The sequence below is a fragment of the Acartia tonsa genome, chromosome 11 (assembly GCF_053477335.1).
Source record: "Acartia tonsa isolate MP-2025a chromosome 11, ASM5347733v1, whole genome shotgun sequence".
In the NCBI taxonomy this organism is placed as follows: Eukaryota; Metazoa; Arthropoda; class Copepoda; order Calanoida; family Acartiidae; genus Acartia; species Acartia tonsa.
Genome location: NC_137270.1, coordinates 32,516,776 through 32,542,459, shown reverse-complemented (window position 1 = coordinate 32,542,459; position 25,684 = coordinate 32,516,776). Strand labels below are relative to the sequence as shown.

General features: G+C 32.5%; 1 protein-coding gene across 2 annotated transcripts in view; it reads left to right on the top strand.

Annotated features, from left to right (window-relative positions):
* The first annotated feature begins 255 nt into the window (after positions 1-255).
* LOC145331748 (uncharacterized) overlaps positions 256-25,684 on the top strand; it is a 72,244-nt gene continuing 46,815 nt past the window's right edge. For both annotated transcript variants that reach the window (XM_080176580.1, XM_080176581.1), the window contains exon 1: positions 256-1,506. In XM_080176580.1, the coding sequence (XP_080032706.1) occupies positions 293-1,228 (936 nt within the window). In that variant the 5' untranslated portion in view covers positions 256-292 and the 3' untranslated portion in view covers positions 1,229-1,506. The remainder of the gene's footprint in view (positions 1,507-25,684) is intronic.

The window sequence follows — 25,684 nt, the reverse complement described above, 5'->3', positions numbered from 1 at the left end:
CGTCCGGCGCGTTACGCGACAAAACGCCGGCGCCTAATAATTCCAACATTTTCGCAAGTGGCTCATCCCCTCCCCCTATACACAACCTTTCTCCCAAAGTCCTCCCGTCCCATGAAGGACCGCCTTACAGAGGGGGGTGTGGACTGGTCGTATTGTTGTCGATATTACGGAGTCAATTCTAACGTGGCCGTCAAACTTGTTGTTTCTATATTCAAATTAATTAGTGCTCCGAAAAATTTTGCGCATTTTTTCCTAATTTTTTATACATCTTTTTCAGAAATCAAAATCTAGAATGGGTTGCCGTACAGCCCTTGTACTTTTGGTATGCCTTCACAGCATTAACGGTAGCCCGTTCTTCCTGCCGAAAGGCGGTAACGGTGGGGGTAGTACAAAGCCAAGCTATGGCCCGCCGTCGAAGCCGTCCTACAAGCCGCCTGCAGATGCTGGCGGGCTCGACTTTAAGTTTCCTAAGTTTGAACTGCCAAAGTTACCTAAGCTGCCTAAGCCTAAGTTGCCCAAGTTTTCTTTGCCATCTCTGCCCAAGCCTCAACTGCCATCATTTAAGCTTCCTAAGCTGCCCAAACCTTCTCTAAGCCTGCCCCAACTTCCCAAGCTCCCCAAGCCTTCTCTGAGCCTGCCTAAGCCTCCCAAACTTCCATCCTACAACGCCCCCAAACTTCCATCATACAACGCCCCTGAGCTTCCTAAGTTTAACCTGCCAAGTTTCAGCCTGCCCAAGCCCAAGCTGCCTAAGTTCAGCCTCCCCAAGTTCTCCCTGCCCAAGTTCCAGCTGCCTAGCCTGCCTAAACCTAAGCTGCCAAAGTTCTCTCTACCCAAGCTGCCTAAGCTATCTCTCCCCAAGCTTCCCAAGCTGTCTCTGCCTAAACCCAAGCTGCCAAGCCTCAAGGCTCCTTCCCTACCCAGCTACAGTCCTCCAAAGCTGCCCACTTACAACGCCCCAGCCGCCCCATCTCTGCCCAAGCTGCCAAAGCTGTCTTTGCCCAAGCTTCCCGACCTCGGCGCCATCCTCACCAACAAGTTGACCATCAAGAAGAACATCATAAACGCCAAAGTTGCCGCTATCACATCCCTAATCAACGGCAAAGTGAACGCCATCAAAGGAATCTTCAACGGAATCGGCGGCGGCAGCAGCAGCCCGTCTAAACCTTCCTACGGGGCTCCGTCAAAGCCGTCGTACAAACCTAAACCGTCATACAAGCCCTCATAGGCTCTTAATAAAACACAACATGTACCTAAGACATTATAGGATACACAAGACTGTTATATATAACTTAAACTATTTATTAGAATGTATGAATGTGTGTTTTTTAAAGGCTAAATGTTAAAAAAGTAAGAAAAAAATATACAAAAATTTGTGTAAAAAAAGTAAAACATTTGACTTAAAAATTACCAAAAGAAATGAAATAGTGAAACTAAGAGTGATTTTTCTGCAATAGTTAACAAAAATCTTCTGATTTCTGCATGATTTAAGCTATTTTTCGAAAGGTAAGATCTAATTTTCAATATAATTACATCCTATTATCTAAAGTAGTAAGATTTATATGTCTGTAACTTAAGATTTCGATAACTACTGAACAGATCGAACTAAAACTTTGATACGTCTCAGAATGATTTTTGGCTGTTCAATTTAAGAGTTCTAGGATTGTTTTAGGCTATTTACTGCATTACCTACCGGCCCGTATGCTGAGTTCCTTGATATTTAAAATTTGTTAATATCATACAAATTAATTTTGAAATCTTTGTTGAATACCCATGAAATAGTAATTATATGTAAATATGCTATAAAAACATGAGTTAATATTTTTAAAGTCATTTTTACATATTCTATTTTCTTTTTACGGTTGAAAAATTCTATTCTAATGTTAAATTGAATATCATACCGTAATTTTTACTGGGAATAGTCCCTTTCGTGGCAACGACCCTTAAGGGCCGATTCGTCTTATTTTTAAAATGGCTTTTTTTATAGGTTATTTTAGGTTAGGTTAAGTTATATTGGGTTAGGTGATTCGCCCACAGGGTTAGACAATTGGCCCCGCAGGGGCTAGAAATATGAGAAAAGCTCCTGTAAAAATACGAAGAATCGCCCCTTAAGGTGCGTTGCCACGAAAGGGACTATACCCTTTTTACTTTTTCTAAAATAAATTAAAAAGCATATGAATAGCTTTCAAGATTTTAAGATTTTAATTGTCTCTAAATTGTCGTACATACCCAATGATGAGAGGCAAAAAATACCTCTTCTGCATGTTATAATTATTGATGCGAAAAAGTTTGATTTATTATAAGGTATCCAAATTAACGAACCAGCGAAATGAGTGCTCGAATTTAAAACTTTGGGTACCATTATAATTTATCTAAAGTAATCTTTCTCCCTGGATATGAAATAAGGTTAAAAAGCATATTTTTTTACTGTATAATACTACACTGTTCTTTATTCATCCAAATGTTGCCATATTGTTCGTTAGGGACTTATAATTCATAAGTGTAATTAAATATTTAAAAGGATTTTAATTTTTTTACAAAGATATGGCTATCTTCAACACAAGCTAATCTATTAATTTAATTTTCTATCTATCTTTTGCTAGCTTAATGCCGCAGCCGCTAGCTGCGGCTGCCGAGACCTAGTTAGATCTCATTTTTTATTTGAATCTTCTAAACAATTAAAAGGTGCATGTCATGTGTATCAACAATTTCATTGGAGCTATTAATTATTTTAGGTCCATAATTCATATTTTTTTCATCATAAAAAAACAAGCAAAAATTAATGAGGGGAGATAATCAACAAGGGCAATTATGTCCAGCAGTAACGCAGCAATAATCCTATTTTGCAAAGTAGGAGGTTTTTTTGTTTGTAGCGAAGGATCTTGCTAACCGCTGGACTGTTACGGTTTACCTTTACAGTGAAGCTTCTTATAGGCCCTGATATGGTTTTAGGCTGCTTTATTTTGAAAAATAAGTCTGGATGTGGATTAAGGCTATTTTCATGTCCTTCCATATCCCTTCGAATATAGAGACCCTAGATGCTAGGGTTAACTATAAAAAGCAAGTATTATTGGATATGAATTGAGAAAGAAAAAATAAGATTTGGCAAGTATTAACAAAAAGTATCAATAACAAGCTTGATTTTTAAAATCTACTAATAAATAAAAAAGTTACAATGAATTTACTTGATAGTCTTTCAGTAAACGTCGTAAATACGGATGTACGTACTTATCCTATTTATAAAGCAGCTGTGCTACTAAAATTTAAAACATGTAGTGTGGGATGGGGGGGTTAATTGTAGCTCTAATTATGTAATTCTTGAAAGCGGGGTGTTTGTTTGTTATAACTGGATTTTTATTAGATGAGGGGGGTGGGGTGAAATAGTTTTTGGGTGGGCGACAATTAATTTGTTTCCTGAGGGGAACCCATACCTCGCACAAGGTCATAATTACAAGGTGAATTTCTTAGCCCCTGTTAATCCGAAAGGTTTTGTAGTAACATACGTTTTAATAGGTTATGTCGTCTTGAGATATAAGAGGTTATAATTGAATTTATACCGAAACGATGTTTTCGAAACGATGAATTAGCCCTTTGGTTACATATTAAACATGTTATAGAATTCGACATAATTATGATGATATTCTAATAATGAATATTGATTTGATTATCTATTAACTCAAAGCTTACTTTTAGTTTATAACCAACCTGTATATAAAACCTTGAGAGAAAAAAACTATGCAATTAAACATCCTTTATGGGGCTTACTGTGACCTAACCTAATTTGATTAAACACATAAACCCTAGGATAAACATAATCTACTGCTGGAAGCATTAAAAAACATTATTATAAAATAGGATTATGCCATATGGCTTTTTTATAAGTAGCGAAGCTACTGTTTATTCGTTCCACCGTCCTTTAAACACCTTTAACTTTCATTGAAGGAATTCTTTAAATTAAATGATCTACCAAAACACCTTTGTCATACTTAATGATTTATATACAAAACCTGACAAAAAAATATAAATTGCTTTGATCCCAAAGTTTTTTTAAAAAATCAAATCTTGATTTGTTGGTTCAAATTAGTAGTGTCTGAACATTTTATCCAATAGAATGAGTAATTTTGATGATTATTTTTGGGGATATTCATCAATTTATCGCCCATTGTCTAATCCCTTGAGATTCCTGGGTATACTACACTTTATTGTTCTTTTTTCATGAACAATGTTATTGACTTGTTCAACTTATGGTCATAATATTTCTTGTTAAAATGTTCATTATTATTTTTGGGGATGTTAATCAATTTATCGCCCATTGTCCAAACCTTGAGATTCCTGGGTATGCTACACTTTATTGTTCTTTTTTCATGAACAATATTATTGACTTGTTCAATTTATGGACATAATTTTTCTTGTTAAAATGTTCATTAGTGCTTTTTACATACTTTGATTTTTATTATATTTACATAGAGTAGAGATAGTTATACCTAAAAACATTTAATAATATTTTTAATCTTTTGATATTTCAAATAATTTTAAAATTGTGGTGATCTCATTCATTGTTACTCTATCATGATAACTATTGGCTACGCCCCTGGAGGCCTCTAGAGACTTGAGAGAAAGGAGAACCATATCAGTTTAGCGAATAGCTACTGAAAAAAATTAAAATTGTTCATGAATTTTTTTGGGGCTTTCTGATTCAAGAATTAATTTTAGGAATATATATGACTAATCTGTATAGGATATGTAAAATAAAAAAAAGTTCATTAGTTTATTGTACCAGGGAGGGAGGGTAGGGACAATGCCAGTTGAATTAATTTACAACCCTTTGTTCCTCTACCATACCACCTATTATTACCGAACGATGGGGGGAAGGGGGTAATTTATCTCCCTAACTCCCTGAAGATAACGGACAGAACATAATTTTCTTGATTTGGTTGAATGAATTTCTTGATATTGTGTCAGAGTAGGGCCTATAGTCATTAACAGGGATAGGAAACTGGACAATATATTAGTCTTTTACCTTTGGTAACTAATAAATCTTTGGTAATATCTTAATCAAACCGTAATTTTTATATTTTTTGTGTAGGGGGGGGGGTAGGGGTTAGGTTGTTACAATTACAGCATAATACAATGTTGACTTGATCTTGATTTAGTGAACACAATCTTATTTGTTGGGGTCATTTTCTTCATTCATGATTGGTTAGATAAAACTAGCCCTGTCCAAACTTTTCAACCAATAATTAAGAACCACAGAAGGAGTAATTTTGTTATTAAACATTCATTGGGGATGTACATTGTAAATCGTTTTGCCATCACTTGTCTTATCCCTTATTTATCATGCAACAACTTTTAATCAATATTACGTAGTCGACATAAACCATTGAAGCTTTTTGTCAACATAAGATTCTCAGCTTAGCACGGTAGGAACACATTGATGACTTGACTATATTTGCAGGGAACTAAAGGGATAAGACAATGGCCGCCAAATTGATGTACATCTCCAATGATGACACAAAATTCACTCTTCTGTAGATTGATTGAAACGTTTGGACACTCAACTTAACGAATCAATCAATCATAATTCATTAAAGTCCCCAGAGTTGTTAAGCCAACGAATAAGAAAACTTTAACAAAAACTTTGAGGACAAGTGAAATAAACAGCCCCCCCCCCCCTCCTTCCTGAGTATATTTGTCTGTTGAATACCATTTATGTTTACATTTTATGACCAATAAATATTAGGATAATATGATTGCTTTGACCCTGCCTATATCATACAGCCATACGGACGTGTATTCTAATAATTTATTATGCTGTTATATATCAGCATATGTGGTAGCCTAGTGATCTGAAGAGATAAGACAATGAACTTTATATTGATTTACATACCCAATAAAGATAAACAAAATTACCCATTCAGTAGATTTTCATTAAAATTATTAGATGCAAGTTAAGACAACTAGATTCTGCTTGTTATACGAACCAATACAGTCTCACAATTTTAAAGGCCAACGAATGAGTGAACACGATTTTAAAGCTTTAGGTACCAGACCAGTGTTATTTACTACAGCTTGTTTTTGATGTGCCAATTATGGTAAGGATCGAAAGGGATAAGACAATTGCCAATAAATTGATCTAAATTGTACATCAATGGTAATATACAGTTTTATCCCTTCTTTTGATTACAATTAGTGGTTGAAACGTTTGTAAACTTAACATAATGAACCAACCTTATGGACTTAATTATTCGGGATATTTGAAAATAATTATTATAATGCGAGTCCCTGGTTAAACCTATTGTATATGCATAGACAATTGGCATAGCAAAGCAATATTTTCACGGAAGCACAGACTTGGTGTCAAAATTTAAGTAATTTTGATAATTTATAATATTTTATTAAATATTTTTATTGTTTTTTTTTTTAAAGATTGTGGTTTATTGTGAAGGTTTTAACTACTTTTTATTATTTATCAAGATATTAAAAAATGATTCCTATAAAACCTTGTTTTATTTTTTTATGAATTACCAAAAATGAATTGATATACATTCCCAATTGTGATAAACCAAATACCCCATCTGAAGTTTCAAAGTAATGGTTAAAAATAATTGCACATTACCAGTATGGAACCAACCAATCAAAATTCATCAAAAAGTACCCATAGTTTTTGTAACATCGAATACGATAAAGTAGTTATAAAACTTTGGGTACCAGTGTAATAAAGAGTTCATTGTCCTCTCCCTCCCTGCCTTTATATCCCTGAAATTAATATTATATCCTTCCCAATACTTGGGCAGCTATGCCAATAAAATTCTAAACTATTGTCACAATAGTTATAAGATTAACACGGGGAGGGAAGGGACATTTGACTGCAAATTATTTTGATGCTTAAATTTTCATAATAACGCCATATTCGCTGCCTAAAAATGTTATTAATGATTGATTGTTACTGGTTGAAGCTAGCAGTGTCCAAATCTTCAAAACAATCATTTTCATCTTGAGAAGGGTTAATTTTGGTTATCCTTATCGCCCATTGTCTTATCCCTCAAGTTCCCTGATTTAACCCTATTCATTAGGATATTAGGATTAGTAAGAGAGCAACCACCAGTAAAACTGGAAGAATTTTGCTAGCATGAATTTGTATTGCTTAAAGTAAATTAATTTTAACAATGACTAAAAGTATTATATAAGGCAGAAGGGTTTTTTGTTTGTTTATCTGTCAATATCCCGCTTGCCACTAAACTGTTTAAGTTTGATATTTTTAGAACCTTTACAAATAGGTCATAGTAAGTTTATAGGCTCGTCTATTATTAAATTTAAGTCTTTGAGTGGTTTAAGTCTGTTTCTGTCCCCTTCCATCGGCCCCCTTAGAGTACAGAGCCCCTTGCTAACAATCTTTACAACGCCATCTAATTTTTTTGTGCTAAAAAAACAAACAAATTAGCTTATAACTTTAAAAATAAGGGAAAGAAAGGGATCTAAGATTGATTGCCATTATCACCTCCCTCCCTCCCTGCAACCTAATGCAAATTTGATATTAATAAAAATGTTAAAAATTTAATAATTAAATGTATTATCAGTGAATCTTTTGTTTGAAACCGAAGGGTGGAATTGTACATTGATTACTCCATATAGATTTCGCTGAATTGTACTATATCAAAGACTAGCGGCCTTTAGGGAAACTTTAGAGATAGAAGTTGGGTTGGTGGGAGGTTAATCGACCCTTCACTTTTTATAACAGAAAGTAAAAAAAAAAGTCTGTAGTGGGTTAATTTTTTTAGTGGCGATTTCTCTTGGATGGGTAGAGGTATCCTTCCTTAATATAAGTAAAGGACCTCTGAGAAGCTTCACTGTAAGAAGAACAATAGTCAATATCAGTACAGCTTTTATGATCGTTTGTGGTCATATTACAATCTTGAGTACAATATCAAAAAGTCTTCTTGTAACAACGTGAACTATCATAAAATTGTTAAAACACAATGTACATATTATAATACATTGTAAAGAATTATAAAAAAAATGGTCGAAATTGATTTATATCCTGAGAAAGTTTTGGTCATTCATGAGCTTTATGTTTAACACTGTTGGACCTATGTGCTGCTATTATATCGACATAAGACACTTTTTCAAATTAGTGATATTTCGTCCGATTTCAATAGTTTTCATTGACTGAAAGTTGATCATGGGTGACATATTTTCCAGGGATAAGACAATGGCCGATAAATTAATATACATCCCAAATTCTAATATACAAAATTACCCCTTCTGTAGATTACAATTAGTGTTTGGAATGTTTGGACACTTAATTTAATAAACCAACCAATCAAAACTCATTAAAAGTCTCCAAAGTTGTTAAGCCAAAGAATAAGAAAACGTTATTATAAAACTTTAGGGACTAGTGTAACAAACAGCCCATTGTCCCCTCTCTCTTTACTACTTTCACATCCTAATTTAAAAAATACTTTTTTCATGCTGTTTAACATATTATCGATATTTTATCAAAAGCCATGCATTTGTCATAACTTATACCAATAAATGTCAACAAAATACTTCCCAGTTAAGCAGGGAAGTTAAACATAGATTTTTAATTAATAAAATCATTGTTTTAATTTTTGCATCTGAGAAAAAAAGTGAATCCTCACGACATCTGACGCTTTACCACTAGAAAGCATTAGAAACTTTATAAATCACGAAATATTATAGAATTTTCTTTATTTATAATGGTTACAGCATACTTTTGTTAATTAACATGCAAAGTTTTGTCCCCTGAATCATATATTTTTGCGAAAAGAAATTGTGGTTTATTTAACCTGTAAGACTTTTTGGTACCTACACCAGAAGAGCCTGTTGAAAACTAAAAACCCGACCCTATTTTTTAATAAATTTAGATTAAGGGGGATAGTAGTTTTTTAGTCTGCGTTGACTTTATTTGCCATACCCTATCCTTGCGGGGCAACCTTTAAGGCTATCTACCCTAAACTATTGCTGTATTTCTATTTTCTATCAATGAATATAGAATACGTGGATTTATTGATAGGGGAAATCCGTCGTCAGCTAGCACATACCTCATTTATTGGTCAGTTATTCATCTAGGAGGGGAGAAGGGGAGGGGATAAAACTTGTGGTATCGTTATTTTAGCCAGCCGGGAGTATAACTTTATAAGAGTACATGAAAATCTGGTACAACATCTAAATACTAATTATATATCGATTTTTCTATTCTTTTAAATCTAAAATTCTTTGATATATAAGCTTCGCTACTTTTGGAAATAAATCAACCTTGTCGAATAGTTTTGACGGAAAGAGTTTTAAAATGATAAATCTAGCAAATCTAGACCTAACTATTACTAAATTAAATTTCTAGTGTTGTCAATGTAGCCATGATTTCAAACCATAGAAAGTTATAGAATATAAGTGACGTCTAAACGGCGGTTTCCATGAGGTGCATAGTCGTAGTTTTCCGTGTGTTTGTGTTTACTATATTTTCTTATTCGTTGGCTCAACAACTGTGAGAACCATAGGAGATTTTGATTGGTTTGGTCATTGAGTTGAGTATGCAAACGATTCAACCACTTATTGTAATCTACAGAAGGGTTAATTTTGTGTATCATCATTGTGGATGTACAGCATGACCCTCAAAAAAGTATTTTTAAGCATCTGCAGCCCTTATTTCTCAATGAATTATAAAAAAATGCTTATGTCCTTGTTCTCCATAGTATTCCACATAAATAGATTTAAAAATATTTTTTTTACCTCCATTAACACCGGAGATTTTTAGAGCTAAAGTTTTGAAAAAGTGACTGAGAAAAAGAATTTTTTGTTTCTCTTATTTTTTGGGTGGTTATATTATGTTTTTCTGGCAACTGAATAATGATACACAAAGAAAAACAAGTTAAATAATTATTTATTTTTTATTCCACCAAAAAATATAAATTTTTAATGGCAAAAAATACTACTGAATGAATTGATTATTTGCAAATTTTAGGTTATTTATTAACCCTTATTTGAGAAAAGGATTAATTATGACAGTTGCTCCGCCTACTTTTCTGACATCTCAATAATTTAATAGGGGGTTAATTAAGCTTTTTAGACAAAAAAATCATTATGTTTTAATTTTATTTTTTTTATAACTTTTTTGTTATTAAAGTTAGGATTGTGAAACAAAAACAATTTTCCTGCTATATTAATAAAGATTTATTTGGTTTTTTAATCTTAAACAATTTTGCCTAATAAGTAAGTTTTTCAAAATATCATTAAACTAAAAAGACTCAAAAAATATGTGTAAAAAAATGCTTTTTACTCAAAAACTAAATTTTTTATTTCATTTTTGTATAAAGTTTCTGCTAGTAACAAAAATAAAAGGATTTCTACCTTAATTTTGCTAAAAAAGTCGTTTCATGTTAAAAGTTTCTTTTTCCTCAGTCTCTTTTTCAAAACTTTAGCTCTAAAAATCTCCGGTGTTAATGGAGGTAAAAAAAAATATTTTTATATCTACTTATGTGGAATACTATGGAGAACAAGGACATATGCATTTTTTTATAATTCATTGAGAAATAAGGGCTGCAGATGCTTAAAAATACTTTTTTGAGGGTCATGCTGTATATCAATTCATCAGCCATTGTCTTATCCCTTTAGATCACTTTGTCAACCATGACCACTTATACTTAATTTCTTATAGCTTACATAAACAATATCATTGATGAATTAATCTACATAAACATTAAAATGTAAAAATATAAAAATAAGCTACCAGGACCTTTCTCTATAATTATTATTGTATGTGTGTTTCTTTTTTGTTCCGTCAGGTTCAGGAGCGTAAATAATTTATTAACAACATATTATGCAAGGGCTTTATTTTGCCAATTGCGAGAAGGGGTGTGCAGGTCTTGTTTTTACAATAGAATTAGTCTAAAATGGTCAAATATTAAAATTAGTCCAAATAGAGTAAACTTAGTATAAAACTACTAAAAAATGCCTGAACTCCAATCTGACAAAGATCCCCAATAGACTATATAAGTGATGATTAAAATTGTTCTTTATGTCGAAGGTAATATAAGACAAGTAACTTTTTTATATGAGGTAAATTGATAATATACCATGTATAAACACTTTTCCAGTAAGTCTTCGAAACCGATTAATATCCGCTGGATTATAATTGTATAATTGTGTTAAAGACAATTTTCCAGAAATATTGAAATAGAAACCATAACATTAATACCAGTTTTGTTAGACCGGGCCTTCAGCCGTCTGGGCTGAAAATAATGGTTTCAATCTTACAATTTTTTATTTTAATATCGCGGAAAACTGTCTTTGATACTATGCGATAAATAACTATCATCAAATCCAAAATAGTCGACATAAAAGTGCGTTAGTATTTTTTTAAAGAAATATCGGTGCTACAAAATTTCTAACATAACTTTAACATTAAAAGAACTCCCTTCTCACTGGAACAACAATCTGTATAGTTGAAACTTAAAATATGATTAATTGTTATTTTAAAACTTTTATTTTTATATTTCATAATTAAAAAGAATACCGTTAAATAAAAATTGCATTAAAAGAAACACTAGCCAATGCGTCCCTAACATCTAGGGGCTCTGTATTCAAAGGTAGCAGAAAAAAAAGCCTAATACCACTTGATGGCTTAAATCTTAAAAATAAATAGCCTAAAATTATCCCGAGACCTATGTGAAGCTTCCCTTAAAAGGAGAACTAAATTAGTTCAGTGATAAAAATTTCGTAATACTTAATCATATTTCTTCTGTACAAAAGAGCAGTATCCAAATTTTTACTCTAATAATTTTCAATAAAGGGTTATTTTGTTTCATATAATAGGGGCTAAATCTATTTATCCCTTTAACCCTGGTGATTATCGAGTCACCTATTTGTTTTACATTAATCATGAAGTATATATTTATATTTTAAAATTTTGCCCCTGGATTAAAATAAAATTGTTATTGAATATGATTGTCCACGAATTCACCATATAAATCATATGGCATTATCCTATTGAGATATACTGTACCTTCTATTTTAACCCACCTTTTAAACTTATAGACAGATATTTCAACTGAGAAAAACTCTATTTTGCCTCTATCTTTTCCGCGTTTTTGACAGTAACCTCTAGGGGCTCTGGAATTAGGGAAATATATAGTTTCCGTTTGGGAGATCTTATGATTCAAACCAAAGTTGCATTACTTAAAAAAACCCCAAAATATCCAGGGAGGGAGGAACATTGAACTGTAAATTACACTGGTATCCAAAGTTTTATAAACATGTGCTCATTAGTTAGCTTAAAAGCTATAGATACTTCGGCACACACAGACCCATATCCTTTTACTTTTCTATAAGGATAGATCAATTGAAACTAATAGGATACTGTGGAATAATTGTACGTATGAAATACTAGAGCTTCAGATTTGTAGGTCAATTCTTGTAAAAAAAAAAACAAGGATAACAACATCGATGAAAGCGTAGTTCTAAAATGAGACATAGAACAAAACAACACTTGTAGAGTGTCAGAACAAGCAGATATATATATTTTTAGATACAAACAAAATTGTAAATCAAATTTCGATTATATATTTCGTTAAAATTATTGTAACTTGTCCTAAGAATCATTATTTCACAAATAAGATTAATATGATATCATCCAAAAAAAATATTATTCAACACTTTTTTTTAAATCAGCATGTTTTAAAAAGGACGTACAGACTTTCTGGTAACGATTATAAAGTTGCCACCCTTTATTAATCGTACCTATCTGTTACAGTAATCATCATGCCAAGTTTCAAATTGATAGGACAATTCTAACATGACTAAATTAACGATCTAATATCTAGGAATCTACGGACAGATAGGCCCTAATCATAGAAATGCTTCGCTTTTAATACAGAATATGCTCAGGGATATTTTAGGTCAAACAAGGGCGCTTGTGCGCGCAATCAGGAATAAAGGGACAGGTGTTGCGGCGTGCATGCACAGGGTTTTTTTTTCGGCCCCCTTAAGATTTTTATATTCCCTTAGACACAAATCTAGGGGGGTTTAAGCTTGAGGGGTGTGTCATACAGACAATTTTATTGTGAGGGGGGGTCACGTAACTCACCCCTAGGTGTCCACCCCCTATAAACAAACATTCTAAAAGTGAAAAAAGCATCATTTGATATTTTTATATTTTCTGGGATGGTTTTAAGCTATTTTATTTCTGAATCAATGCTTACTGTCGGTTTTAGGTTATGTTATCTAATTTTCAACTTGATTTGCGATACATTTATCTGTGAATGTACTCAAAAAAGACACATCCGTTTAAGACAATCTAAAGAATTTCATAATGTGATGACGAAATCTTTTAATGACATGTTAGGTAGGTTTAACGGTATACATTTGAAATTCCTTGGGTTTTTAAAAGGATATAAAAGTTTTAGGTTAAATATTTTGCTTTTTGTATATATTCTATTTCCTTGAATATTAACGCTTTTTAAAATCCAATTTATTATAATTCCAGAAACATACTTACCATTACGATGTCTGTTTGTCTGTCAGTCTCTGTATAGCAAAAGTCTTGCTAACCGCTGAACCGATATGGTTTTCCTTTTCATTAAAACTTCTAGGGAAGGTTTATAACTATTCTATTCTTGACCCTCTTCTTAAAATGTTCTCTTTAGTTTTTTAAAACATTGATTGAAAGTGGAGGTGCCCCTACAGTTGAAAAGGAAAAGGTTTTCTTTGTTATTATTCAAAATAAATTTTTCTGGTAAAAAAATGTTTAATTATAGCTATTATAAGTTTACTATCTTGAGTTACTAAAAATGTTTAAATGGCTAACCACAGAAAAATCAAAATAATGGTTTAGATTTTACAGGATAATTACTATTACAGATAACCTCTGGTTATATAACAACAGGCACAATTATGTTATTGAATTTTTAATGAATATTCTTATGATAATTAGGCACAATCTATAATACAAAGTAGAACGATGTCTGTCTGTTTGTTTGTAGCGAAGGATCTCGCTAACCGCTGAACCGATCGGGTTCTTCTTTATAGGGTAGCTTCTCATAGGTCCCGGGAAGGTTTATAACGTTTTTCTTGGGGGGTGGCCCGTGGGACACCCCGAACCCCCCCAAAAATTAAAAATACCCCCCCCCTCAAAATTTTTTTTTTCTTTTTAAAACTAAAATTAAAATAGTGGGGTCGACTACCCCCCCCCCAAAAAAAAAAAAAAAATTCCCCCCCCCCCAAAAAAAATTTTTTTTTTTAATTTTTTCTTTAAATCTAAAATATGAAAAATTGGTTTGATTAAACCCCTTGGGGCAAAGCCCCTAGAGGGTAGGGGCGAAGCCGCTAGTTATATATATAATAACATATATAAAATTACGTTGACAATTTGAATTAATCATGACAGTTTTACATTCAATTAGAAGTTAAAAACGAAGCCACTTTATATTTCTTAATGTTCGTTTGTCCATCTGTCTGATTTGTTAAGCTTTATTGTTATGGATGTTGACAACCTGGCACTTGTTAGAAGCGTAGCTACTCTATATCAGGGTATGTTCTTCCGTATGTCCGAAATACTTTAGCCTACACGGTTTTGTGATTTATTAATATTTATATTTGCAGTTTATTTAATTCTATAATATTTTCTCTTTTTTACGAACTTACTGTTTTTATCCAAGCTATTTTAACGCAGGGATCTAAAGGGATATGACAATTGCCGATAAATTGATGTACATCCCCAATAATGATACATGAGATTATCCCCTATGTACATTACAATTGGTGGTTGAATCGTTCGTAAACTCAACTTAATGGTCCAGCCAATCAAAATTCAATGAATGTCCCTAAAGTTGTCAAGCCTTTGTGGACTAGTGTAATAATCAGCCTAATGCCCGCTCCCTCCCTGTGTGAATATACAGTAATTGAAGAAACGTATTAAGAGGTCAAGCCTAATGACTTGGTCAATTAGTCTCTGCGAAAAGGTGTGGCCATTTCTTACGGACTTTTTGCCGAGAGGAAGGGTACATTGGGCTGGTAATTACAATAGCACCCAAAGTTTTATAATAACGTTTTCTTATTTGTTGGCTTATTAACTTTTGGGTCTATTATGGAATTTCTGTTGGGTGCTATATTAAGTTGAGTGTCCAAACGTTTCAACCAACAAATGTAATTTTTGTTTAATATTGGAGATGTACATTAATTTAGCGGAAAATTTTTTTATCCCTTTAGATCCCTGGATTTTTTGTCAATACACTAGATGGGACAGTAGACCTAAAAATCTCCCAATTTTGATTTACAAAATTACCCCTTTTATAATTAAAATCAATAGTTGAAGAGTTTGGACTATTTTACTTACAACACAATAAAGCTTCAAAATCATCCTCTAAGAAAACGAATGGCAGAACCAGAATATTGCTTTGGTGGTGCAGACTATTTACATTCCATTATCCCCTCCATCCCTGCAGTAAAGTATCTAATTGTAAAGTTACACTAAAGAACTGTTAATGAGGACATAAGACCCTAAATTAAACTGGTCCCCATACATGATCTCTCATTCAATTGTATAAAAAATTTAAACTTCTATTAAAGCATACTTTGGGGTACCTTTACTTATTTGATTGGTTAAATAAAACTCGCAGTATTAGAACTGTTCGACCAATAAATGAATAACAAATATTAATGTGTTTCTCATCATTGAAGATGAATATTAATGTATCGGATCGCCCATACATAACATAACGCTTAAGTTAATATCAGATAAATTGGATTTTTTCTTCCATTTTGTACAATAGTTCAATTAAAATTTACTTTTTCATCCGATGGAGAGACCTACAGACATATGTATAATTGATATAAAGTAGCTGCGCTACATGAGATAAGCTGGTATACTATATACCCCCACCGCAAGTTAAAAATGAATGCACCAATTGTGGTTGAAATTGACTTTAAACCGATACATACTTATAACCGTGTAAAACATTTCGGACGCTTCAAATTTGACTTGAATTACTAATAAATTGTTTAGTATATAATTAGCATCCAGCTTGTAATTTACTTTGACCGTCAGTCTGTCAGTTATCATGCTAAACATGAAAATAAGTGAGAGAGGTTCTGCGATTTTTTTCTGCATGCTCTTTAATTTTTTTGTTCTTAACTACTTATGAATATTGTCATCCATCTTTTACATAAGTAGCACAAAAATATTATTTTTAATTAAATGTATAAAACATTTAAACACAGATATATATTAAATAGTTAAATAGATAATATAGTGCATTTTGCTATGATTGTAATATGAAAGTGAATTAAATTGACAATAGACATATAATTTTTAAATAAGTTATATCGACTAAATGAAACAAAAGTGACCATGGCTAGCATATTATTAATATTCAATTTTTCAACAACAAAAAAGTAGTTACAGTTGACACATAATTGACATAATATAAATTTAACGACCTTACAACAGCATGATTCAGTTGATATATTAAAGTTTGACATGGATTATGTTGATAAAAAGTTTATAGGGAAGCTAAAACTGTGGCAAGCCAAAAGGTTACAAGGTTTACTATTCTTACATATTCTAATACAATGGATATATTAGTACTTGGATGTTGCACTAGATTTTCATGTACTCCAATAAAGTAATGCGCGCAGCTGCCTAAAATAACGATATCTCCGCCCCCTCAATACACCACCTTTACCCCATTCCCTTCCCTCTTACTGGTTGTACGAAATGACCAATAAATGAGGTTTATAATAGCTAGCTAAATTGGCGACAAATTTTCCCGTGAAAATATATCCACTTATATCCAATATCTATTATGATGTATTGTAGGGATCTTGGGGGATAAGACAACTGACGATAAATTTATGTACATTTGCAATAATATTCAACAAAATTGCCCCTTCTTTAGATCATAATTATAACGAAGACCAAACTTCATTACTTTTGCACCACTTTTGACGTCATATTCTCGATCTCTTTTTAGGGGTTTTCTTTCCCACTTCTCCTCTCATCTTCCCCATTTTATGACGTCACACGAATAAAAAGTGACACAAAAGTAATGCAGTCTGGTCTTCGTCTATAATTATTGGTTTTGACACAGCTTGTTTGGACCAACCAATTAAGATTTATTGATTAGTTATTTCCCGCATCGTATTATAAACAGCTTTCCGCGGATATAGAATGTACAATTATAAGATTAAAACCAGTTTTTTAGCCCCAAGGTGCCGAAGGCACGGGCTAAAAAAACTGGTTTTAATCATATGATTGTACATTTTTATATTCGTAGAAAGCTGGATATAATACGATGCTAGACATAGTTTTTTCGTATGGATGAGAACCGGTTCTTATCCACCGGATTCGAATTTATACGAGAAAATGATTTACACTCCACTGTCCGCTCCCTTCCTAATATTCTTGTCAACAAAAGTTTAAACTTCTATTCTTTAATGGTACAATGTAGGTCAATTTTGACAGTTAGAGCCTTTTTCAATAGTGAGGATTGGAGCATGGGGATCTAAAGGGATAAGACAATGGTCGATATATTAATATAGATCCCCATTGATTATAAACTTGTTATCCTTTTTGCAGAATAGTATCAATGGTTGAAACGTTTGGACACGCAACATAATAAACCAACCAATCGAAATTCAATAAAAGACCCCAAAGTTATTGAGCCAACGAATAAGAAAAACTTTTGGATTAGACTTAAGCAAAAGACAAAAGAATTTACCTTACTTTAAAATACAATCTATCCGTTTAAAAGATCTAAAGCTACATTCAGAGAAGCATAATTGAAGAAAATATTAACATTATTACATTTTCTGTTCGTTCATTGATTTTTACAATTTACATCAGGAGAGCTTAATGACTTATAGAAAAACATCGTTTTTACCCAATTAGCATTTTGTTAAAATATATCTACAAGCAGCCTTTATTAAAAATAGTAATGCTTTGAAGTATTCGAAAAATGAAAAAACTGATAAAAAAAGGAGATCTAAGCTATATAGAAAATAAATGCGCGTTAAAAACTTAATAAAAGGAAACATATCTTTTAAATTAAGGTCATTCTACGACCGTTAATAACCAAAAATAAGACAAAACTTTATAAATGTCCAAAATAATATACAACTAAGTTAGTAAATTAATAATCTGAATGGGATTTGAGAGGGCTGATGTTTATTTGAGCGCTCTTACTTTGCAGATATTTTAATATGTCAAATGCCTTGCCTTCAGGGATCTAAAGGGATAAGACAATAACAGATAAATTAATGTACAATGTACGTACATCCCCCAATGATGATATAAAATAAAATTTCTGTAGATTACAATTAGTGTTTTTTTCGTTTGGATAGTCAACTTAATGAACCAACAATTCGAAATTCAATAAAAATCCCCAAAGTTGTTGAGCCTAAGAATAAGAAAGAACTCATAACTCAGATAGTAAGCTGGCAAATCAATTATTATGCTATTGCTGCGCTTTTAGCCGATTAAGTAGAGCGTGTTCATTTCACAATCCTCACTCCAAATTCTGCATAGAATGAAATAATTAGCCATAAAAGTGTATAGTGAATATATGTGTGTGTATTTCAAACGATTTTGCATCAAAAATTTAAGCTTTAGCCAAAAACTTATCTAACAAAAAGTATCCCCTAACATATCCCAACAGCTTATGTCAGGGAATTAAGGATAGGCCACATAGTAATTAGTTCTTTCATGTGTTGATTAGTTTTGCCTTTTGGTCAGCTTAAGAAATAAGTTTATAACGGCATTTGCGCTCCTAATCTCCCCAAAGAGCTTGATAATCAGCAAAATAAGAGAAGTTGCGCTATACCTCCCCTAATCGTCAAGATATCTGATTAATTAATTGTATCCTTATGTCCCTGGCCTTATGTACATCTTTTTCCCTGCATTTCTAAATATATCTTTATAGATAGCCAGGGATAAAGAGAAAAGACAATGAAAAACAATATCTTTTTTTCTAATTTAAAATAAATCTTTAAAATAGTAATTAATTTCTTTAATATTTTGCAAACATTTTGGGAGGCAGGTTAATTTATCATTGACCTATATCTGTATCTCTGGAAAGGTTTGTAGCGGAAATAGGTGCGCCCTTTGCCCCCCCCCCCCCCCCTCCTCACCATTATACGAGGGGAGAGTGTTCTGGCCTTTACAGCATCTTTAATATTCAGAACAAGAATGACTAAATCAAGAAATAGCGAAGCACTGAGATTCAATAAAATATAATTTATGTTCATACATGGAAGCATTTTATTGATAATATATGTTTTTATGTTTTTTATGACTACAGAAAAGTAGTCATTGCTGACAACAATATTAACACTTCTATAGGAAAAAGTAATAGATTGACTAGTGTGAAAACAATGCCAGTTTGAATCAACCAATCAAGATTCAATAAAAGTTTTAAGCCAGCGAATGAGATAATTGTTTACATAAATCTCCTCACCCCCTGCATATATTAGGGAAAAAAGCGACAAAGACCAAACTGCATTACTTTTGCACCACTTTTGACGTCATATTCTTCATCTCTTTTTTAGGGGTTTTCTTTCCCACTTCTCCTCTCATCTTTCCCCTTTTATGACGTCACATGAATCAAAAGTGACACAAAAGTAATGCAGTTTGGTCTTCGTCAAAAAAGCTTCCACGGAGTTAAAAAAAAAGTAAATTAAAGATTAAGTTTGCTGCCTTAACTAAGACATGATAGAATATTTGAAAAATTCTGCATATATTTACTAAGTATATTTTACAAGCAAGAGAGAGGACAATGGATGAAAAAAATAATCTCCTCCCAACCTATAAAGTACTAAAATTTCTGCATTTTGTAGCTTATAGATGTTTTTAAAAGTTTGTGAAAAGATAATTTGCGCATTTTTATAGGGGTAAAAATTAGTTTATCGTCTATTATACTTACCTTTTATTTCTGATATTTTACATATAAATAACAAAATTATTTTTATTTTAGGTATGTTATTTTTATTGGAGGATTTTTTTAGGTTTAATAAAAGTTACCAAATAGTTAAGTAAAACACTAGAGGGAGAAAGGGTTAAACAACTGTATCTCCCCATTGCAACCGCCTTGTGCAACCTTTCTATTGGGTCATTGAAAATCAACTAATGGTTACACTTATATTAACACAGCCAATTAGCAGAAAATGACTTAGAAGCAGACGAAAGAGGTCTTTGAAAAAGGAAGGGAGGTAGTTGTCTTTATATACATCTATACTATAGATCTGTTACTAAAATAGTTATTTTTGATAACAGCAACTTTTTTTCAAAAGAAAAACTAAATAATCGGACGTTATTTGTATATCATAAAGGTCCAAGTCAGATTTTTGTGGTTTGGAATAACTCAAGAAAATGTAAATGTAATTCAAGTCCTGGGTAAAAAAGTTTGGTGGGGGAGGGGGGGGGGGGGATTTTAGCAAGTTTTGCCATCTTTAACCAACTATCTTCTAAAAAAAAAAAAAATAACCTCACAGGCCAGCTTTTTACTCGCCCCCGTCCATAAATTCTCCATAAAGTCCTACCGCCACCCCCACCCCCCAAAAAAATAAAAATAAAGCTTGGACATTGATTCCATTAAAATTAGACAATAAAATAACATTACTGTTACTATATTTTTTCATCTTTTTTTACTATATAACAAAACTAAATCTATTTATAAATTAGAAGCCAAACTCAAAAATATAAAAAGTGCTGGCATATCTATGGTTCGTTGTTTTATCATTTCCGCCTTCTTATATCATTATTAGTATAGAGTTATATAATGAATTAAAGATTCTAATAATGTAAGTCGACGTTCATAACTGGCAAAATAATAACATGTCGATTGTGTGTCAGTTACAATTGTCGAAATAATTTTTATATGTTTTTGAATCTTTACAATTTATTGTATTGTTGATTTCACGAAACCCCTCTTGGACTTATACTCAAACCTATTTTTAGACAACCAAAACCCCTCCCCTTGATTTTACCTTTTAAAGAGGAAAAAAACATATTTCCAGCCCCTGCGGTTGGCACTAACCCTGCAGGATTCTATAATTAACTGGATACCCTCCCTGAAGGGCTTTACTAGCCTTTACTTAACCTAACCTAAGCATTATAAACAAGTTTTTTATTATTTTTGTGGTGGAAACCGCGAACCGACCATTTGCTGACGACATTGAACAACTATTGTATAGTAGTAGCACCGGATATAGGCATAACTTAAAACTAAATATAGATCCTCCACAGAATAACATATTGTTTGCTAAGTAGCATTTTCATGATACAAGCCGCTGCACCCTTAGCATAATAATTTAATAAATTAACATACATATATATATTTTAGGCTATTTTCAATTATAATCAAAGTCTTGGGATAGTTTTTATATTGTCCTCCCCTCTTTCATATAGCTTTTTTTCACTAATACCTAATTTCAACAATAACAAAAAACATTTTCTGATATTTTGGTAGGGCACTGTTTATGTTCTAAAATAGGATGCGCATAGGTACATAATAACGTTACAGTTAGTTTTAACCCGGGCGTGGGGCGGTAGCCGCACATTTATAGTGGGACTCAACTGCGGGTGCGGATGCGAATGGGCTGGTTAGAAGCGGCTAAGAATTAACACTAGGCTGTAGATTGTCTAAACTGACGCTTCCTCTTAGCAGCCAATCTCAGCAGCTCAGCTGCAGATGTTAGCTACAGGCAGAGATTATTTCGCGACTTGCCAATAAAAATGCAGCTAAATGCGGCATCGACTGCAGCTGCCGTGCCTTTACTTTTAACATATCTATGGTATACTTTAATGTTTATAAATCATACTTAAGTCAACTTAATGCCCTTAAAGTGCTTTGTCAAGCAAATTGGCCTAGCAAAAATGTTTTTTTTTTGTTTGGTTATTAGTTTTGACTTTAGTTTAATGCCCTAAAATGTCATAATATGTGATATAATTAAGGGCGTAGTTAAACATTCGCCCCTAAAAAAAATGAAGGAGTTAGGGGTGTCCCGCCCCCCAAGAAAGTAGCTTAAAACCACCACAGGACCAGTAGGTATATTCCCTGAAGAGTAAAATCCGATCGGTTCAGTGGTTACCGAGATCTGAAGCTTCAGACGTACGGACGGACGGACAGACAGACGGACGGACGGACAGACATCAAGCTACTTTGTATTATAGATAGTAGATTTTTTAATCAGAAGTAAAATCATTGGCTATTGAATTTTGAAATAGCTTAATTTACAAAAATATTAAGCTGATAGCTAAAATAGGTTTATTTTATACTAAGCAAACGAATAAGAGAGTGTATATTTTTCCTAGGATTCAACTTGCCGTCTTAATCTGTATTAATAATAAAAATCTAAATGACAGCTTCAATTGGTACACAGATCAAAACAACTCAAGATAAAAAGCAATACTCCCGCTATAGTACTAAAATAAAATATTAAAATAATAGAAAATCATTACTTAGAGAGCGAAAAAAAAGTAGTTAGGAACATTTATTTATTTACTCATATATAAAGTAGTAGGTAAAGATTTCGCTAACCACTGAACCCATTTTGTTCTTAATTTTAGCGAAGCGACAATCAAGTCCCAGGATGGTTTAAGGCTATTTATCATATTTTTTAATTTAAAGATTGGGATGGCTTCAGGCTTTTTGTTCAATTTCCTTATTATATATGCTATGGGCGCAGCCTGTGTTTTTACATACAGTAATAAAAAAGCAATTATATATAGAATCATGTACGACGTAAGTAAAGGTTTTAACCATTCTAATTATGTAATATCTTTTGTGTTAAAGATAGATTTGTGTCTTCTTGCAATTAAGTCTTCAGAAGCCGTTAATTACTTTTAGCAAATGGCTTTAAAAATACTTTAAACCATACACACATACAGTTTTTAAGACTTTTTAGAAGTGTAGCCACTCTTTAATAAGGGCTAGTCACCAATATTTCTTCAATTTTAAGGATTTTGTTGAATTGCCCAAAATATGATACACAATCGAAAATATAGTAAATGTATGAGTACGATGCCGGAAGAGAGGGGACATTGAGCTTTTTATTACAAAAGTCCTCAAAGTTTTATAATAACAACTTTGGGAACTTTTATTCATTTTTAATGGTTGGTTCTATAAATTCAGAGTCCAAACGTTTCAACCATTAATTATAATCTACAAAAGGGGTATTTTTGTTTATGATCATTGAGAATGTTCAATTTATCGGCTATTGTCTTATCCCTTTAGATACGTGATTATGATGTCTGTTTGTCAATTTAAAGATCTTGTTAAATTCTAAACTTTTGAAATTTTGGTGTTTACCTCTTTTTTTTATCGGAAGTCAAAAATTTTGTGTGAAGCGCCCCCCATGGCAAACCCATGTGTTAGTTGTTAGTTTATAAGCTACTAGCGGATACGCCTCCTAGAGGCCTCTAGGGGCACTTGAGGAGAGGGGAATCGAATTTGATAACCCTATTTCTCATTTTAGATTATAAAAGAAAAAATAAAAAGAAATTTTTAGAAGGGGAGATTTTTTTTGGAGAGGGGGAAGTAATTTTTTTCTTTGGGCTATTTATCTTGGGAGGGTGGTGGTATCCTCCCCCAAAATAGTTATAAACCTTCCCAGGACCTATGAGAAGCTAGCTTGTTAAAGAGAACCCGATCGGTTCAGCGGTTAGCGAGATTCTTCGGTGCAAACAAACAGACACACAGACAAACATCCTTTTACTTTATTATAAGGATTTATAAACAAATATTTCATTTATGAAAAAAGGATTTAGATATAAGAATTATTTATAGTTATTTAAATTAGAATATGTACATAATTACAAATGTTAAAACAATGATGGCAACATCCGTTGTTAGCGAAGTAAAATATTTTTTTCACAACTGTTTCATAGGCGGACGTTCTAAATGACGTAGAGAGAGGACATTGGTCTCCAAAGTTTTATTAACACGTTTTTCATTCTTTTGTCTTAAACCTTTGGGGACTTTCTTGTAACTCTTCATTGTAAGAGTTATTGTTTTGGCAAAAAAATCACAACAAATTTTCAAACTATAAACTTTAACATAACAGCCAAAAATGACGTTTCCTAAAAATATTTTACTGCTGAACGGCCGGAAATACAATTAGTCTAAATCATAGAGTTGCTTCGCTAGTAAAAAAAGACTAATCCCAGTTATTTGATAATGTAACATCTTAATTTGATTGACAGCTAAAACCTGGATCTTTACAGTGTCCATATAATGTAACATCTTAATTTGATTGACAGCTAAAACCTGCATCTTTATAGTGTCCATATAATGTAACATATTAATTTGATTGACAGCTAAAACCTGCATCTTTACAGTGTCCATATAATGTAACATCTTAATTTGATTGACAGCTAAAACCTGCATCTTTACAGTGTCCATATAATGTAACATCTTAATTTGATTGACAGCTAAAACCTGCATCTTTACAGTGTCTATACAAAACAGGAAACAATAGAACAAGAACAATTATGACCATACTTATTACAATATTTGAACAGTAAAGCCAAATACAGTATATTGGAAAGTTATCATTTTCAATTCACATTTTAAAATCCGCAGGATTAGAACCAGCTCTCAGCCATACTAAAAAATCATGTATGAAGACAATTTTCCACGAATATTAAAAAAAAAACATAAAGTTGCTACCAGTTTTGCCAATATTAAAATTTTGATAGAAATGCCTTCCCTTTTTCATCCCCTCAAGGGTTCACACCCCATTGGCAAAACCCTGGGAACGCCACTGCTGATGTTAAAATTAGTTATTTTGCTTAAACATTGACATGAAGACAAGCTACCAGGGAGGGAGGGGACAGAGGTAGTTAAAATAATCTAAATTATTCAACCATTTCTTTGTCAAAGCTACCAAAGGCATGATCATACAATAAGAGTGAGGGTAAGATTAATTTATAGTCCATTTTCCTATCCCTTTCTCCTGTGAAACAACCAGTGGGAATTTCATTCAAAATATGCAGAGCAGCAAAAAAAATGCTCATGCCAAATTTTTGATTTCTGGAAAAAATTGTTATATTCTTTTGTGTTTTAAAGTTATTGTAAAAAAATAATTTTGAAATAATTTTGAATTCTAATTTGTAAATCATGGTATGTATCGTATTTTTGTAATAAGTTATAGCAGATAATTTTAAGTTTTTTTTTTAAATTAATGTAAGGGGAAGAGAGGGGGTTGGTGGTTCAGAACTAGGCTAGAGTGAAAGGACTATTTCCATTTCCTCGGACGGATCGACGTACGTACGGACAGGTCATTGTAGTAGTGTAACTGCGCTACCAATTAAAAATGTTGATCTGGAAAGATCTTGTTCTTTATGTGAACAAAGTTTTAGATATTTCAAACATTTATACAACAACAATAATGGATGTAGAATATACGTGGATATTATGACATGGGAAAAATTGTCGTCTTTTTAGTTTGCCAACATGGAACTCACTTATTGGTCAGCTCGTTCATCCCGTTGGGGTGGAGGAGATGTGCCAAAGGGGTTGGATGGGGTGTATAGTTTTTAAAGTGAGTATCACTTTATAAAGTACATGAAAATCCATGTAATAATATATATTGATTTTAATACATGTTAAGATATAACAACATCAATAAACTTTAGAGAGGATAAGACAATGGACGATAATTTGATGTACATCCT